Genomic DNA, 17995 nt, shown 5'->3' on the forward strand with positions numbered 1-17995 from the left:
ACTTACCTAATTCCAATGAGATCTGGTTTGTGGAATGAGTTCACAACACTTGTAAGATCACTTGAGAACATAAAGATTATGCCCTGATCCAGGACTTTAACAGAATTAAAAAAGGTACAGCCTGAGAGACACAGAGCCTCTGGATATATTAGCTGTTCAGTGCTCTTTGCAAAGAACCACAGCTCCATCTACTGGACTGCTGGGGTAAAATTAAAAATCAAATCTGTTTCAACTACTGCAGATCTACTTGTTTTACAGCTGCTCTTAAAAGTTTTCTATATTGTCTTTAAATGACAACAAAATGTACAACCAGTGTTGTTACTATTAACTAAAACTATTAAAACATATTAATTCATTTTTATATAATTATTTTTTAAAGATTTATTTAACTACTAAGTCACTATTGAAATATAGCAGAAATTAAATATAAATATTAAATGGGAACGTAAATAAAAAATGCACCAAAATATAAAATAAATTAAAGCAAACCAGAAAAAAAAACTAAAACTAAATCAAATAAAATTAATTATCAAAATGAAAATTAAAACAGTATTTTAAAATATTAATAAATGAAATATATATAATACTTAAATTACATATTATACAACTTTATTTTTTGGGTACCTGCAGAACCTTTCAGTCACAATCAAATACACTACATCACTCACTAATGTTGTATTCCTGAACATTGCTGATGTAGCTGTAGATGGAGGAGTAGCCGAAGATGACAACCATCACCACATCGCCGTTATCCAGCTCTACTATATGGGCAGAGTGGCCTTCCACAGCGTAGACCAGGCCATGGGCTGGCACACTGGGGGACTTCTGCGACCATGTCATTTTGGGTATGTTAAACACCCACAGTTCATCTGTTATGTTACTGGCACCCATCTCCAACTTGCCTCCAAACATGTAGATGTCATTCTGAAAGAAGCAAAAATGATTTAATAACATGTTTCAAGAACATTACTTAGTAATCTACTGATCAATATTCCAAACTAAGATTTGCTAAAATTAAAATGCCAGTGCATGTTACTTAGGGCCAGATTTACTAAACAAGGCAAATTAGCATGAAAGAGCAATACCATAAAAGCACAGATGGGAGTGGAAAGTTCTGCAGTTGATCTAGTGACAATGCACACATTAAAGAACACAGACACAGCAAGATAATGATGCAACACAATCAACCACACACACACATTATGAATGTGTTCACTGTTATTTTTGATCAATTTAATGCATTCTTGCTGAATAAAAGCATAAATTTAACTATAAATAAAAGTATACATTTTCAAAATATTAAAAATCCTGCTGACCAGGAACTTTTGACTGGTAGTGTATCTAATACATAAATTAAATCAAGAAATTTGCAGCTTGAATTTAATTATTTAAGTATTTGTAGAAATGCAAAGGCAAAAACCATAAACTCCAAGTAGGCTAAAACATTTCTCCAAATGATTACATCCATAAACTGTGGAGAAAGTTGTTTTTACTTGAATTATTGCAAAGAAGAGAGAAGAATAACTGCTGTTGCAGGATACTCTTGCTCAGATGATCAAAGCGGCAAAAGCTAGAACATGTAATCAGCTAAATAGCCTTGTTCACTCACTGAGACACTGATTACAGTTATTTAGCTTAAAGACAAATAAAAAATATTCTTTCTAAATGTTTTTGTAACATTTCAACTGTGATGTTACCCGATATAGTGCCAAGGAGTGTCCGTATCTCGGCAGGGGTCCGCTACTGATGGGCACAGTGTTCCAGATGCCACTTTCCAGATTATAACTGCAAAGAAAAAAAATAGTTGCCTCAAAGTTCATTTCCATAACTGAAGTGGAAACAACATTGTTCAGACTAAGATGGCTTCAGAATTCCACAAATTATTCAATATTCCAGTAATTAGTAGTTTTTCTCCGAGACGTTACATTTGGAGTTTTGACTGAAATGTCAAATCAAAGATGTCGGAATTGCTCCCTCCACAAAGAGCTCCCTCAGAGAACATTTAGACTCACAGTTTCTACCCTCAAACTGTCAATTAATCAAACTCTACTCCTACCACAGCTCACACTGATTTATTATTAGTATTATTATTATTCCTGCTGTTCTAGTTTTATTTTGGATTACTGTCACATACACGCATATGCAAATAAGCCTTTAGGTTATGCTGTGCACAGCTCTCTGAATTATTACTTACTTTAGAACCATCTGAAAGTTGCTGTAGTTAAAGATGTAGCCACCAACAACCCACATGACCTTTTCCTGCACCACCGCCTTATGAGATGCTCTTCCCAGGGATGCTCCAAAAGGCTTCACTGTGGGCATGATCCAGTAAGACTCAGTGGAGGGCACTGTTAGTGAGCAGTCTGGACCTGAGAGAGAGAAATAGAGAGAGAGACAGAGAGAGAGAGACAATACATTGTAATAACTGTCATACCAATAAAGCATATATTGAATTGAATTGATAGAGAAAGAAAGAGAGAGTTTATATTTGACATATTTACTTAAAGTACTCATGAGATTTTTAAGTTAATATTTCAATCATTTAACAACACATTCTCATGTTTATGGTTCTCTAATACATACAAGCAGATAAATATGTTTTATTTTGACTTTGTAGATGGATTTTAAAGTGGATTCAAACTTATTTTTAGTTGTAATAGTGTCCCAAAAACAATAATATGAATGAATTAAAATATTAATAAAATGTATAAGTGCTAGAGGTAGCAGTATTATGTTGTTTCATGATATGGATTTTGCTATAATGTGGATAGTGTTATATAGTCATGAATTAAAATTTTGCATTTATATAGTTTTGTGATATAGTTTGCAAATTTTAACACAAATGACAATAAAGAGTCAACAACGCCATACTACACAGGCATTAGTAATCAAACACAAAGAGCATCCTAACAGACCAAACTAACAGAGCACAAATCGCCTACTCCAGTGGTTCCCAAACTACTAACATTAGAAATCAACCTAAAAGAGCATCCTAACAGACCAAACTAACAGAGCTAATATAGTGGTTCCCAAACTGCTACTCCAGTGGTTCCTGTGTAATATCAAAATAATTGTTTTATATCGGAATATATTTAATAAATTAAAATATTCCTGTGGTCTGCGCATGTGTGAATCGTTTTTTTTGTTTGTATTGTTTTTGGTGTTAATTTGTTTTTATAAATGGAGTTTCTGTTTTTTTTTTTGGCGTTTTTTAAAGTTATTTGTGTATCTTGATTATTCAAACTTTTGGCCAACAATGTGAAACCCTTGAATCCCTGGTCTAAGGTAATATCTGTCTTATTATATTTACTATTTATAAACAGGGTGGTTCTGACAGCTTTTTAAAGACATTACTATGACCACTCACACTTTCTCTAACTTGCTATTTCCTCGCTTGTCTCCTCACATGAGGCTTAGTGAGAAGCTGGCCAGAAAGGCTCATTGAATTAGCCTCAAGACATCCTGATGTCAATCCTCCATCAGGTTTAATTGTGCTTTGACATTATGTGGTGCTGTGGAAGTGTCTGAAGAGCTGCAATGATGCAGAGGTGACAGATGCACTATTAGAGAATCAACACCAGGGGGAGACAACCCACATGACAACAAATCTACCTGAGACAAAATGCACTTTCTCAGCACCCTGTAACATACAGGAAAGGGGAGGAAATCAGAGCGGAAGTGAGTAGTACCTTGCCAGCTGTCATTGCACACGCACAGCTTTTCCCCAGTGAGGTCACAGTAGCCGTGATCGGGGCTGCCACAGTTGTTCCTGCAGTACGGGATGTCACAGGCCGCACCCTTCCAGTACTTATCGCATTCACAATACACACGGCTCGCTATCGAGTTCCCCGAGGTGCACTTCCCGTGGCCAGAGCAGTTATTTGGACATGAGTTGATTCTGTCGAGGGAGAGATGAAGAAAAAGGTTGCAAAAAGCAAACAAGGGGAACTTTCTACTGAGAAGCCTGAAATAGGCGAGGGTATAACGAACAGGACTAAGCCTGTGATTACACTGAGAATAAAACATCCACAGAGGAGATAAAATGAAGACCTCTGTGTGATTACATGTCGTAATAACACCTGGACAAACCAGCAGGCTTTTTTCAATAAAAATAGTGCTGATGCTGAGTGTCATTAACTCACGAGTAGAAGATTTCAAATCCTGTCAGGTTGTAGGCAGCGTCGCTAAAAAAGTGCAGGAGTGCGTAGCCTGAGTTGGTCTCCACTTCAGGGACGGTCTCGTTCCCTTTCACTTCAGGGACAATTAGACCACTGTGGGACAATTACAGAAAAAAAGCCTTGTTAGGAAATGATCTCTTGTTTTTCCATAACGGCAATAGCTAATTCCATTTGTCCTGCAGTAAAGTGAAACTTTCCTGCATGACTCCAGGCCAAAGGTTTTTCAAACTGGGCTCAAAGGGCCACAAGGGAGAGTTTAGGGTCACACATTCATATAAAATTTTTATTAAATATGTCAAATGCAATACATACATGCATATATATACACACATACATATATATACATATATATATTAGAGCTGTCAAACGATTAATCACAATTAATCGCATCCAAAATAAACATTTTTGTTTTGTTTTTTATTTTTGCTTTAAAGTTTTTACATAACATGTGTGTTTGCTGTGTATATTTATTATGTATATATAAACACACACACATTCATGTATATATTTAAGAAAAAATGTTACGTTCATATACTAAATATAATTACATATAAATTATATGAATATAAATATATACATGTAAATATATGTAAATATTTTTTTAAATATATGATTTATATGTGTATTTATATATTCATAATAATTATACACAACACACATATTATGTAAACATTTTTTTTTATATTTATTTGTATTATATTTATATATATTTATCATAAAAATGCTATTCAAATAAAATCTGAAAATATATACTACTGATCAAAAGTTTGGAGCCTATAAGATTTTTCTACACTGCACTTACTTAATCAAAAATACAGTAAAAACTGTTATCTTGTTAAATATTACTACAATAAGTATTTTCTATTTAAATACATTTTAAAATGCAATTTATTCCTTTGTTGTCAAAGCTGAATTTTCAGCAGCCATTACTTCAGTCTTCAGTGTCACCTGATCCTTCTGAAATCATTCTAATAGTCCGATTTGGTGTCCAATTAGCTTTTTTTTTTTTTTTTTTTTTTTTTTATCATCCAATGTTAAAAAGTTGTGCTGTTTAATATTTTTGTGAATTTTTTTTTTTTTTCAGTTTTTCTACAATGAACAGAATAGCATTTATTTAAAACAGAAGTCTTTTGTAATGCATCTGTTGAACAACAGTATTAATTTATTTTAAAAAATCTGACAACAAACCTTTGAAGAGTAGTGTACAGTTAACATTGCTAGTGTATGGAAAATCAGATATGCTGTCAAATTAATACAAAATAAACTTTCCATATAACATTTTAATTATTGCCTTTTGCATTAGCTCAATAACAATATAAATTTCCATTATTTGCAGCATTTTTAAAAACAATTTGTGTTTTTTATAATTATCACACTTATGGCCAGATTTACTAAACAGGAAATTAGCATTTACTTACAATGCGTACATTAAAAAACACTTCCATAATGACCAGCACAATCTACCAAGAGCAGTGTAAATTACCCCGTGTTAAAATATGCTTTTTTGGGGGGTGTTAAATAATGGCACAAATACCAGCAATATGACGAGTGCAAACGTTAGTAAATCATGTTGCATGATTTGTTTTATTTTTATATTGTCATGAAATTTATTTTGTGTCTGAAAGTGAAACTCCTACAAATGCATATTCAATAAGGTCAGGCACAAAAATAATTGTGTCCACGCCTTTTCAGTGCTAATCCTTCAGTGCATGTCTTTAATAAATCCTGAGAGAACTATTTTAATGCCAAAAGATGGTTTGAGCTGGCACAAGCTGTTAGTAAATCTGGCCCTTAATATTTCTATCAAACAGTATAAACTGGTCTTTATGCATGAAAATAACTGCATTTTTATGTTAGGAAACAGTCCCTCAAAGAGAATCACCATACTTGTGGGGGTGCTTAGCATGGGAAAGTTCAAAACCCCTGTTCTTCTTTTAGAAAACACACTCACCTGAAGACGGCTACTAAGGGAGCATAAATCGAATCTCCGTCATAGACGTACATGTGGTCCCAGCTACATTCGGTCGCAAAATGGTTAAATCGTAACCTCAGGACTGCGTTTGGGCTGCAAAACAAAGGTGATGACATAATGCTTAAGAATGTGTTGCTGGCTGTGTAATCCATTATGAGAACATATTACAGCAGAATCATTTCTGCCAAGTCTGAAGGGTGCAAGGCAGAATGTGCTCCTCCAAGCCTTTTCTGGTAATCTAGCACAGAAGAAAACGCCCTTTTAAGGGCTGCTGAAGTGTATTTAAATAGGGGTTATGCAAGAGGGAAGTGTGGGCACAACAAAACTTTGATGAGAAAGAGAAAAGAGGATGGAATAACACTTACTAGCCCTCAATCAGCCAGGTGCACTTGGTTTTGTACTTGTAGTTGATGGGGCCATCTGTTAGGTACCCAGACGGCTCAGTCAACCTGAAAAATAAGATCAGAGTCGCAGTTCAGAGGACCACATCAAACCAAGCCTGAGGGACAAACAGAACAATGCTATGCGTAAAAAAAAAAAAACCAAAAGGCGTTGCAAAGAAGTGCCGTTTCAGTACAAATAGGCACAACGATGGAATTGGTTTCTGTGGTTACTTATGGCCATATGGACACAGGCTTGTATTGGAGCAGATCCACAATGATTCACTGCTCCAAATGCGCTCATGACACAGGCCTAACCAATCAGTTTCCTTTCGTTCCGGACTGCAACAGAGCCATCGGGCCCATGGACTGACAGCGCTTGGATCCATATTGCATCATCACAGAGCACTCAGGGCCTGTCTGTGTCCCGGGCCACATTAACCACACCAAGCTGGCGGCACTGTTTGCCCAGAAAAGCCGTATTGTTTGTAGATGCAGACTTGAAGGGATGCATCCTTTTAAACAATGACTTCAATCCTCCACAGACACACTTTTAACTGAACATGTTATTGCTGCTTGCATAGCCAAATACTCCTCAGGGCGTATTCTACAAGGAAATCAATCTAAGTGACATTGCTAAGACCTTCTGTCCTGCTGTTCTTGAAGAGAGCAAAAAGAAGAACTGAGCTGGTGTTGCAAAAGCATCCTAGAGCACTGTAAACCCGAATGTTCAAATTAATTAAATAGATTAAGCAGTGTATCCTCAAAGTTTTAGAAAAGGTTCTACTAACTTAATTATTTCAAGTTGGTGTAACATGGTCTTCCTTTTTGAGTAATTTTAACTAATATTTTTTGATTAAATGGAACTTTTTTGTGAATAAGTAAGCATAACTTAAAAACATAAATTAAATAAAACTTAATAGAATTAAGTAATTACATGCTAAGAATGATGAAGTCCTATTATTTCTATTGTTTCAAATAGAGATAATTTAAAAATAAACAATTTATATAGCATTTTTATATTTATATAGGCTTGACCGCCATCTTCCTCGACTGATTACTTTATTCAGACAAAAGGCATCAAAAACTGGGAAGATATCAGATGCTCTGGCTGAAATTTTAAAAATCCACGATGAACAGGTAAATAGATTATTACATATTTCATAGGTTGAACCAGTGGAATGTTGAACAGGTTCAATGATTCAAACAAGCTTTGTGAATTTTGCAATTAGTCCAATTTGTGTTTGCCATTTGTCTGATTGCATTAAATATGTGAACAGGTTATTTGATTGGACTTTAAAATCAGCTTTGTTCAGTAAGCTCTTCAGTATATACAATTCTGTTTTTATCTAAATCTGTAAAACCGAACAGTGAAATTAATTAAATGAAATGAGTTACTGTCACTCAAATAATAATGAGAGTTAATTGGACTTAATTGAAATAAGTTTTGTAAACTCAAAATGTTGCTGTAGTAAGGTGAACTTAATATGATTGCGTTTTCTAGTTCCCAGCATGCTTTGCATCAAACAACAAGGAAAATAAATGTAGAAATTAAGTGTTATTTTGTGTATTTTTACATAAGATCAACATAGAAAGACATAAGTTGGTACTTAAAAGTTGTGTTATGTTAGGATTTACATAGTTTTCTGTTATGTTGGTTTTGTAGTGTTACCGTTGTGGTGAAGAGTAGAGCCTGTGGTTAGGTTGAGGATGGACAGCTAAACTTAAAGACTACATACTATATGTTGTTTGACTATTTACATGAAAGTTTTGTGAGTCTTTTTGGCAACTACATTACATGCCAGTGTACTAGTTTGACTAACGTGTACTTAAAACAATGACAACACAAACCAATAAAAATTTAGTTTTGTTAACATAAAATGGTGTGGTTGTGTACTTATTTTTTAAAGTTCTGTGAAAACTCAAAACTTTGTTATAATAACTGAAAATAATTGAGTTGCTTTAACAGAAAACTGTAAGTCACATTAACTGCAAATATTTAAGTTGAGCTAAATGAGCACTTTAATTTAACTGTTATCAAAAGGTACAAGTAGCAGGTAATCCAACCTTTTAAGTTCTGGAAAATTGTGACTTTTAAGTTAATCAACTTAAAAAATTTGAGGCAATCGATTGCCTCAATTTTTTTGAGTTCTGGTAACTTATTCGGGTTTACAGTGAGTGGATCAGAAGAAACCAACACACCAATATTCACAGTATAAGGCTATATAAGAAGTAGATTGGTTTGTTTCTTTATTAGAAGAGATTTGAAGAAATTTAGCATTACATCACTTGCTCACCAGTGGATCCTCTGCAGTGCCGTCAGAATCAATGAATGTCTTGTGAAGTGAAAAGCAGCATGTTTGTAAAAAATCTTTTTTTTTTTCTTCGTAAGACATTGAATGATGGACTGGAGTCGTGTTGTGGATTACTTTTATGTTTCTATCAGCTGTTTGGACTCTCATTCTGACGGCACCCATTCACTCCAGAAGATCAATTGGTCAGCAAGTGATGTAATGCTAAATTTCTCCAAATCTGTTCTGATGAAGAAACTCATCTACCACTTGGAAGGCCTGAGGGTAAGTATATTTTCAGTAAATTTTCATTTTTAAGTAAGCTAATCCTTTAAAGGTAAAGTTTGCATTTTTCTGTGCCAAACAAAACTGCAAAAATGGCAACTACTTATACATTCTTGAATACATGGTAATTAGCATATTCAAAATAAAATGAAAAAGACATGGACATCCATTAACTGCTATTGTCTTCTGGAAAAACAGGAGATGCTCGCTTTTGCCATCCATCGTGTTGCTTTTTTTTTTTTTTAAATTCTGCTCAGTAATTGAATCAGCTCATTAATTCTCATTCATGTCTCTGACAACGGCACACAAGAGAATGTCCTTGAGTCTTACTGTGCTTTTGCTTGTCTGTTTATTTATCTGTTCATGCCTTTTAATATATGGATGTTTCCTCACTCCACAAATGTGTTTCTTCCAAGACTTTTCTCACTTCCTGTGTCACATCAGCAATCTAGCTGACTGGTACATTTCTGTACCAGTCTGTAAAGCTAATTTTTGCCCTGGAAGCAAATTTTCCATTACAGTGAATATTCAAAACAAGGTTTTAAATCACATCACTTCAGAATTATGATTAATACAAACAGGTTTCTATAAACCATATTTTGGCTTCACTTGGTAATGTAAATAAGGTCAACACAGTGCCTTCCAAAAGTTTGGAAACTACCAAGGCAATGTGGGATTTTGGACAATGTCAGAATAACTTATTGAACTGTTATCATTTGAAGCAATAACCATTTCATATTACTTAATACTCTTAATAATATAAATATATACACTACCATTCAAAAGTTCAATGTTATCAAAATGTATTTTACATTAAACAAGGTTTCTTTATTTTGATTAAAGATACAGTAAAAATATTATTACAATTTAAAAACTATTTAATTTTAATATATTTTCAAATGTAATTTGTTTTGCTTCAGTGTCCTTCAGAACATGATCCTTCAGAAATCAATCTAATATGTTGATCTTGTACTCAAGAAACATTTCTTAATATTATCAATGTTGAAAGCAGATGATTTTTACATTATTCTTTGAATAGAATGTTCAAAAGAACAGCTTTTATTTGAAATCAAAATCATTTTTAACAATGAGCCTTTACTTGCATTTTTGATCAATTTAATACATCCTCGCTGAATAAAAGTAACAATTCCTTTAAAAAAAAATGTACACACCTTTTGAACAGCAGTGTACACATCACATCTTTTTTTTTTAAGATAATTTAATCAGAACATGTAGCCTTACTTTAGCTAATCAGCTTTAGACAGATTATAAATTTATCTATTACTTTACTGCTTTTATTTCATTTTTTTTTTTACTTTTGTGTCGTCCCTTATCAATGCAACATTATCACAAATTTATGAAGACGTCCAAAACCTAAGTTTTTCTATGGCATTCCAAACCTTTTATGGTGCTGACCATATGAACATATCCAAATTCTGTAATGAAAGAAAACCAACATTCATAAGTGTGCATCACACAGCAAACTGAAAACAGCCTGCAAACAAAAGTCGTCATTGTGGCTGTATTTCTCTTGTAATCATTTCTCTCACTCCATGAATCATTCCTCACTTAAAGTGAAGACTCCCTTCAAAACAAAACTGCTGACGTACATCAAACCTAATGCAAATGCTGAAAACCTGGCACTAGCATTCTTGTTGTAGGTTAAATCGTAGCCTATTAACAAGCTATTTCTCCACTCTGTGTTCTGTATGTCTATAATCAGACACTGAGATTTTAAGAGCAGTTAAAAACAGTAATCATGGTGCACCACTTCCTGTGCCGGGGAGGACATCCCTCAGGCTGTATGTTGGCAAGAGGGATGTTTCTTTGTGCGGGCACACACTCATCGGCCCAGAAGAGAGGGAACTGTAGGTGAGTCAACAGTTAAAATATTCACCAGGTTTTCATGAATCTTTTATAGCCCAGTACCACGGCAAATGTATCCACCATCAGCCAGGATTAATACCTATCCCAGCGGCTTTTAAGCTGTCGCTGGACAAGGTTCACTCAGCCTCGCTCAAAGGCTGGCCTCAGGCATTCAGAAAGGGACAAGAAGGGAGTTACATATAGATCTGCAGAACAGCCAATGCAATACTACAAAAAAAAAAAAAAGACTTGTGTGCTGAAGGTAAATGGGGTCTGAAAGGTGCAACTCAGCAGTGCAGTCAGCCATGCCCAAATGTGACCTAACAATTTACAAAGTCCAATTAGAGAGGGCCTCTTCGTCAGCTATCAGCCCCACTACCACCCACGTGAATAGGAGTCCACTGATATCTGTCCATCATTTACTGAACCTGCCTGTCCTCACAGCCCTTGTCTTCCTGTGGTCGGCATGTTGCCTCCCACCGCTTGTTCGTTAAGCTGTTGTGTAACAAGAAAGCTGTTTTTAGTTCCAGTATTATGTGGAGGCAAGGGCACTAGGTTAGGACTGCTGAACTATTCAGGTTTGTTCATTTATTTGACAAGTTGTGGTACAATCTATCCACTGTACAACCGTTTAAAGGAATAGTACTCCCTCAAGGTGTTCCAAACCTGTACAAGTTTACTTCTGTTAAACAAAAAAGAAGATATTTTGAGGAATGTTGGCAACTATACAGTACAGTCAACTGTTTGGTTACCAGTATTCTTAAAAATATCATCCAATGGGAGAACAAAACTCATACAGGTTTGGAACAACCTGAGTTACATAAACATCCAAACTGTATGCACGTCACACTAAACAAAATCATAAATATAAAAAAAGTTAGGCTACTTCACCATATTTCAATTACGATTCAATCAAAAACACTGAGGAGCTATATTTAACCTGACACTGAGCGAGAAAGATTGAATGTACAACAGGAAGATCTGTTGAGAAAGTGACTCCGTTAATAGCTGTGTAATGTAAACTGTCACTTTTACTGACAAAGGGGATTTTAGAGGGGAAGCACCATTTGATAGGATTCAAACGCTCTTTGTTTTTGTCCAGGAGGTTTGGGTGAAGTGTGATACAGGAGACACATCCTCACCGACTGAGCTCTGTGTATTACAAAGGACTGGATCTATGCTTAGTCCAAAGCAAGAGAGATTTTAAATAGATTTCATATGTTGCCTCCAGTGGACTCACCTTGTCTGGCCTACATTTTGCACATTAACTGGATCCTGAATGGTAATCTATATGAACTGGAACCTAGAAGCCAGTTTTAAAAGCTAACACAGGAAAATGAAGGGAAACTAAAAGATATGTTGGAAATTGCCATCTTATATAGAATTTAAGGGTGTGTTTACACTTGGAGTTCGGTTCTCTTAGTTCTTTAGTTCTGAACCACGCAGGAAAATTATACATCTAGTACTGGTTTGCTTTGCATTCACACTGTCATTTTTAACTGCTGTGTCCTGGGCAAAATGTAAAAACAGACTTTTTCAAACAATTAGCCTATCATCTCTGTTGAGTACCAACTCTGTTAACACACCTGCTGAGAAAAAGGCAGGTTCGAGTTGTGTCAAATTGAGAGATATAGAAAATATCTGAAGAAAACCTTCCGGCATCTGAGCACAAGACTTAAGTGTACCTTGCGGTTGGTCTAAGCCAAGCATCTGTTAGGCTTGTCTGATGAAGATGATGTAGCTTACATTGGACTTCAGAAAGTCATCCATAAAGATCAGACTAAAAATAGTGCACAGATCATGTCAACTGACTTGGCTTAACCCAAATACCAAATCAGTTCACCAACAACTATCCAGCAGTCTAGAGCACACAATATTCCTGAGCACCACAGACATATTTCAAATAGATGTTTGCAGAAGGGCAGTTGACAGACATTTGGGAAGCTAACACGTCCCATGGTGTGAAATGTTATACTCATTCTAAAAACATTTGAAAAGATGTTTTATAATTACTATGCATGCATCTTTTATGATTTTGTAATAATTGAGATCCTAAAAACAATATTTGTACTTAGGCATTTGTCACACAGCAGCACCATTTTAAAAGTTTACAAACAAGAAAAATAGTATTAAAAATATTAGTGTAAAAGTAACCGGTAACACTTTATAATAATGATTAATTTGTTAACATTAGTTAACTACATTAGTTAAAATATACAAGCAATGTGCAATATTTCTACTGTGTTCAATAATATTTTTACTAAAGATCAGTCATCTTTATACGAAGAAATGTATTTACACTAATATATTTTAAAATCACAATTTGTATCTTAAAATTACTTAATGTACTGCAAACAAGCAATGAACATTCATATTTTTATGAACTTATATTAACAAAGATTAATAAATGCTGTAAAAAAACATATAGCTCATAATCAGTTCACATTAACTAATGCATTAACAAATGAGACCTTATTGTATGTTAAGTGTTACCAGAATTATATGTCACATCCCCTTACGTACATACATTTTATTCATAAATTATTTAAAGTTACACAAACAAGCATCAACTACCCATTAACAAGGACTGAAAGTACTAAATTAGTCTTAAGAAAAGTCTTTAACTAGAAAAAAAAAAAAAAAAAAAAAAAAAAATCGCTCGAAATTGAAAGGAAAAAAATAACAATTTGAAGGGATATTTCACCCCAAAAAGAAAATTCTGTCATTAATTACTCACCTAAAAAAAAAAAAAAAAAATCGCTCGAAATTGAAATATTCCGAACACAAATTAAGATATTTTTGATGAAATCCAAGAGCTCTCTGACCATCCCATAGACAGGAAGGGTCCTACCAAGATCAAGGTAGCAATGTCCTTGAACGTAGTATAAGGATATTGCTAAAATAATCCATGAGACATCAATGGTTCAACCATAATTTTTTTTTCAACCGCTTTTTTTTTTTTGTTTTCTTTGTGCAGAAAAAGTATTCTTGAGGTTTCGTAAAATTACAGTTGATCCACTAATGTGACATGGATTATTTTAATGATGTCCTTATACTACGTTTTACAAATTAATTTTGTTAATACCGATTTCATTTGATTGGTAACTTATTCTTCTTCTACTTGTTCTTATTCTGTCGTTTTAATAAAAAAATTTAAAAGAGCTTATTAAAATTACAATTTAACAAAAATGACAATTTTTAATAATGTTAGAAAAATGCCATTACAAAGGTAAAAACTAAATTCCACTGTAAATCACTTTAAGGAGTCAAATATCACCTCGTAATGGGAAGGCTAATTTTTTTTTATCAAATTTTGGATTATTGATTAGTAGGTGCATTTTAGGAAATTTAGGAAAAATTGTTCCTAAATTTTTTAAGTTAGGAGCAAGTGTTCCTAAAAAGAAAAGTAAGCGTAGAGCCCTGAAAATTCGTTTTTACAAATTTACGTACTACACAGATAATATATATGACACAATTTATGGACAAAACCAACCAAAGTTTTAAAAACATTTAAACAGTTATATTATCGGTTTATCTACATCATGACTCATCCGTTATCTACATCATGAAGTAACTGTTCAAGAAATTTACAAAGCACACACTTTTAACAATAAAGTTGACTCTATTTGAAGATTAACTTGCCATTGGTTGGACATTGATAACTGGTATTGCAAAAACCTAGCTAATATTTCACTTTGTTGAATGTCTGTTATCAGTTTTCTTTTCTTTTTTCATTCAGAGAAATAAAAATTTTAAAAGAATTAAAAATTATGTTCATCCTTATTTCTTGTTATATTTTAACTTTGAGCAGACACATCCTGGTCTCTATCTGCATTATTAAAGAATCATTATGCACAGTAATTGTTGCTTATGAGTCTGAAACCTAACACAGGTCATTAATAATTCTGCATCCTCATAAAAACATCTACAAAAGCAAGCCATGGCCGAAAGAATGGAGTGGCACACCAGACACAATTTCTATCCCATGTATCCACTTAGCCCGTCTTTATAACAACAAACTGCTATCTGTCAGGATGACAACCTTTGTTGTTTGATCATGCATCTTATGGAGCATCTAATGGGTGATAACACAGTACGACATGCTCAAATAATAACTCAGTACTTCCTGGTCACCTGGACCAGCATGAAAGGCCCAACAATGTGCGAGAGCATCAAAACATCAACACAGATCATTTCCTTTCATTCAGCTATTGTTTTTTTTTCAACCTTTGTTATACAGGTCTAAGTGTCAGGCTGAAGTTTAGTTTGAGTGACAGCACTTATAAATGCCAATAGCATCCTCTTGGCTGCTTCTAAGATGGAGTGAAGAAGGAGATCTTTGTTGCACCCGACGAGAGCGGGATGCTATTTTAAGAAACAGTGCAGGAGCTTTGTTCAAGAGTTTCATTTATCATACAGCTGTCAAACTAAAATCGTTTAAAACTAAATCATGTCTATCCACAATACCTTTGACATCCTTTGAGAAAACAAAGGCACAGAATTAATAATGAAAGTATAGTAGATGTTTGAAAACAATCTCATCAGATCATGTCTGTACAATTATTTAAATAATACTAATATAAACAGTGTGTGAAGTACAGGGTTACTGCAGGTTTTATGAAAATAAATTGAAAACCTTTATAAGAACAAATAAAGAAAATCTAAGCAATAAACTGAAGGCGGCACATCAATATGCTGTTTAAATGTAAATGTCAAGGGAGCAGACAATGAGCTGTATATTGGCAGCACTTCAAAGTTTTGAAAATTAAACCTCCCAACACATCTTTTCATTACTTTTTAATTAATTTTACAAAAATAATGGCAGAAAATAAGTCTGTTTTTTTTTTTTTGTGAAACTGATCAAAATGAAGTGAGTTTGATTTTTTTAAAAGAACAAACAGGCCTATCTGCCAATGGGTCCAACTTAATTCAAAATGAAAACAAGTTTTCATGCCCCACTGACACATATATTCTTATTTTTAACAAACTCACATAGTTTCTCAAAAAATAAGACTTCATATCTTTATTTTGCATTTCAAGAAAAATTACATTTAAGGATGTTCAGCTATTTCTATGGAAAACAAGACAAAACAACCGAGGAAGATATCAATTTTTAGCAATGCTTGACAGTATGAATTTAAGACTTTTTTGTTCAATTTAAAGATCTTTTAATGCCTTCATTTGTGGAATTAAGACTTCTTAGTAAAATTAATTTCTGTGTGCTAAAAGTACAAAACTTTAATTCAACCAAACTGTGCCAGGACTCATGGGATTCACCAGGAGTATACCAAAAAAGATTTCAACGTGGAAATGAAATCTAGATTTTAAGACACAGGAAAATAGACTGAGAGGAGGGGGTCAAGAATAAATGCACCTCATATCAGTTTTTAACCAGATGGTGCACATATGTGAAAAGTCCCTTTCAAGTTATCCAAATTTCCCAGACAAATATGAAAATCCAGCAATCAGTAACATGCTTTACATATGATTGAACATACAATGGACCTTTGTTCCTTCCTGAGCATCACAATAACAAATCTTTAAATTTGAATACAATAACAATGAAAGAAATCACATACAAAGCTGTCACTGAGGAGGTATGCTTACATCTTTATATTATGCCTACCTCTAAATGGTACATATAAGTACCTTTGGAAAGGACACCGCATCAAGTGACAGCTTTGTACCTTTTTTCCTGAAAGTGCATGTGCACCCATGATCAGTGAATCTAACACACGTTCATGTTCCTCTAGAGCAGAAATCAGTCATATTTAATAAACATAAATGCCTTTTTAAATACTCACTTGAATCTTCCCTGGCAGTGTTGACACTGGTCCCCAACCCATCCACGATCACAGACACATGATCCGTTTACACACCTGCCTGACAGACAGCTCTTTTCGCAGAGTTTAGATGGAGAGCCGTCTGAAATCAGCACCAGGGAGAACATCACACACAGCCATAAATATCTCTGCATGCCCTGCAGTCTCTGTCTGACCAGAAATGGTTCAGGTCTGAGCATCCTCTTTCCAGCATTCATGGTTTAGGGATGCTGCTGCTGTTGTTGAATTGGGTATCAGTATCTTAGGGCCTTTCTTCCCTGCTTACTTGTGCCCAGATTGTTGCAGTTATAACAGCAGGGGGGATCCGTTCACTTATAGATCATGAATATTCCGTAAATATGAGCGATTTCCCAAAGCGTAGGCAATCGTTTAATTGAAAACCTCCAGATCCGAGTGTAATATGATAAAACGAGTATAAACACAGTCATATTAAATTATCTGTCTCGCGTCATTGTGTTTCTGAACAAGGACAGGAATTTCCTACGTTACCTCCTGCAGTTACAGGGCTGGAAAATAATTCCCCTTAACACTGAAAAAAATATTTCCTTCCAGAGCATTACCATAACTCGAGTGATGAGATATTTCCAGCTTTAAAGCATCATATTATTCAGCGGTCTTATTTTGATCCCGTCCGCAGCCATTTTAAAGCGTAAACATTCAGCTGGCTGTCCAAATACACTGCTGGTGTGCTTTAAAAGCCTTTAAACCTTGAGCTTTTCGTGGCTAACGTTCATATGCCACGGGGAAAACGCTAAACGGAGACGGTTTCGGAGTGAAAAGCATCCTTTATAACCGCAGCAGTCAGTAACACGGATGTTGTTTCTGCTGTTGACCGTTGCGCTGAGGGATTTGGAAAACCTGAGGAACTATCCGTTATCCGCATATTTTTTTCGCTGTTTTTCAGGTTTAACGTGACAAACTCCTTAACGAAAGCGTAGACCTTCAGTGTAGGTATATATCATCTTCGTCCCAGTGCGTTGAAACCCTTTCAGTGTGTGAATTTTTGGCCCCCTCGACCACCGTTTAAGCTCTCATAGTACGAACAGCTCGCGCTGGCTGCTCCTCAGGTTGGAGCAAACTCAACACAGAGATGTCCGCGGCCGCGCATGCGCAATGGGACGAGATCATATTTAAAGAAACAGTGACCAGTATGTGCGTCCCTGGAATGTACATTGCAGTA

The 17995-nt window shown here is 34.8% G+C and overlaps 1 protein-coding gene across 1 annotated transcript in view; it reads right to left on the reverse strand.

Annotated features, from left to right (window-relative positions):
• Window positions 1-17911, reverse strand: part of atrnl1b (attractin-like 1b) — an 89715-nt gene extending 71804 nt beyond the window's left edge. Inside the window, exons 1-8 of the mRNA XM_042735665.1 lie at window positions 16777-17911; window positions 6516-6599; window positions 6130-6243; window positions 4143-4271; window positions 3690-3898; window positions 2195-2369; window positions 1698-1785; window positions 669-924 (exon numbers count right to left, since the gene is read on the reverse strand). Coding sequence (XP_042591599.1) covers window positions 669-924; window positions 1698-1785; window positions 2195-2369; window positions 3690-3898; window positions 4143-4271; window positions 6130-6243; window positions 6516-6599; window positions 16777-17012 — 1291 coding nt within the window. The 5' untranslated portion in view covers window positions 17013-17911. The remainder of the gene's footprint in view (window positions 1-668; window positions 925-1697; window positions 1786-2194; window positions 2370-3689; window positions 3899-4142; window positions 4272-6129; window positions 6244-6515; window positions 6600-16776) is intronic.
• Between the last annotated feature and the right edge of the window lie 84 nt (window positions 17912-17995).

The sequence above is a fragment of the Cyprinus carpio genome, chromosome B12 (assembly GCF_018340385.1).
Source record: "Cyprinus carpio isolate SPL01 chromosome B12, ASM1834038v1, whole genome shotgun sequence".
NCBI lineage: Eukaryota > Metazoa > Chordata > Actinopteri > Cypriniformes > Cyprinidae > Cyprinus > Cyprinus carpio.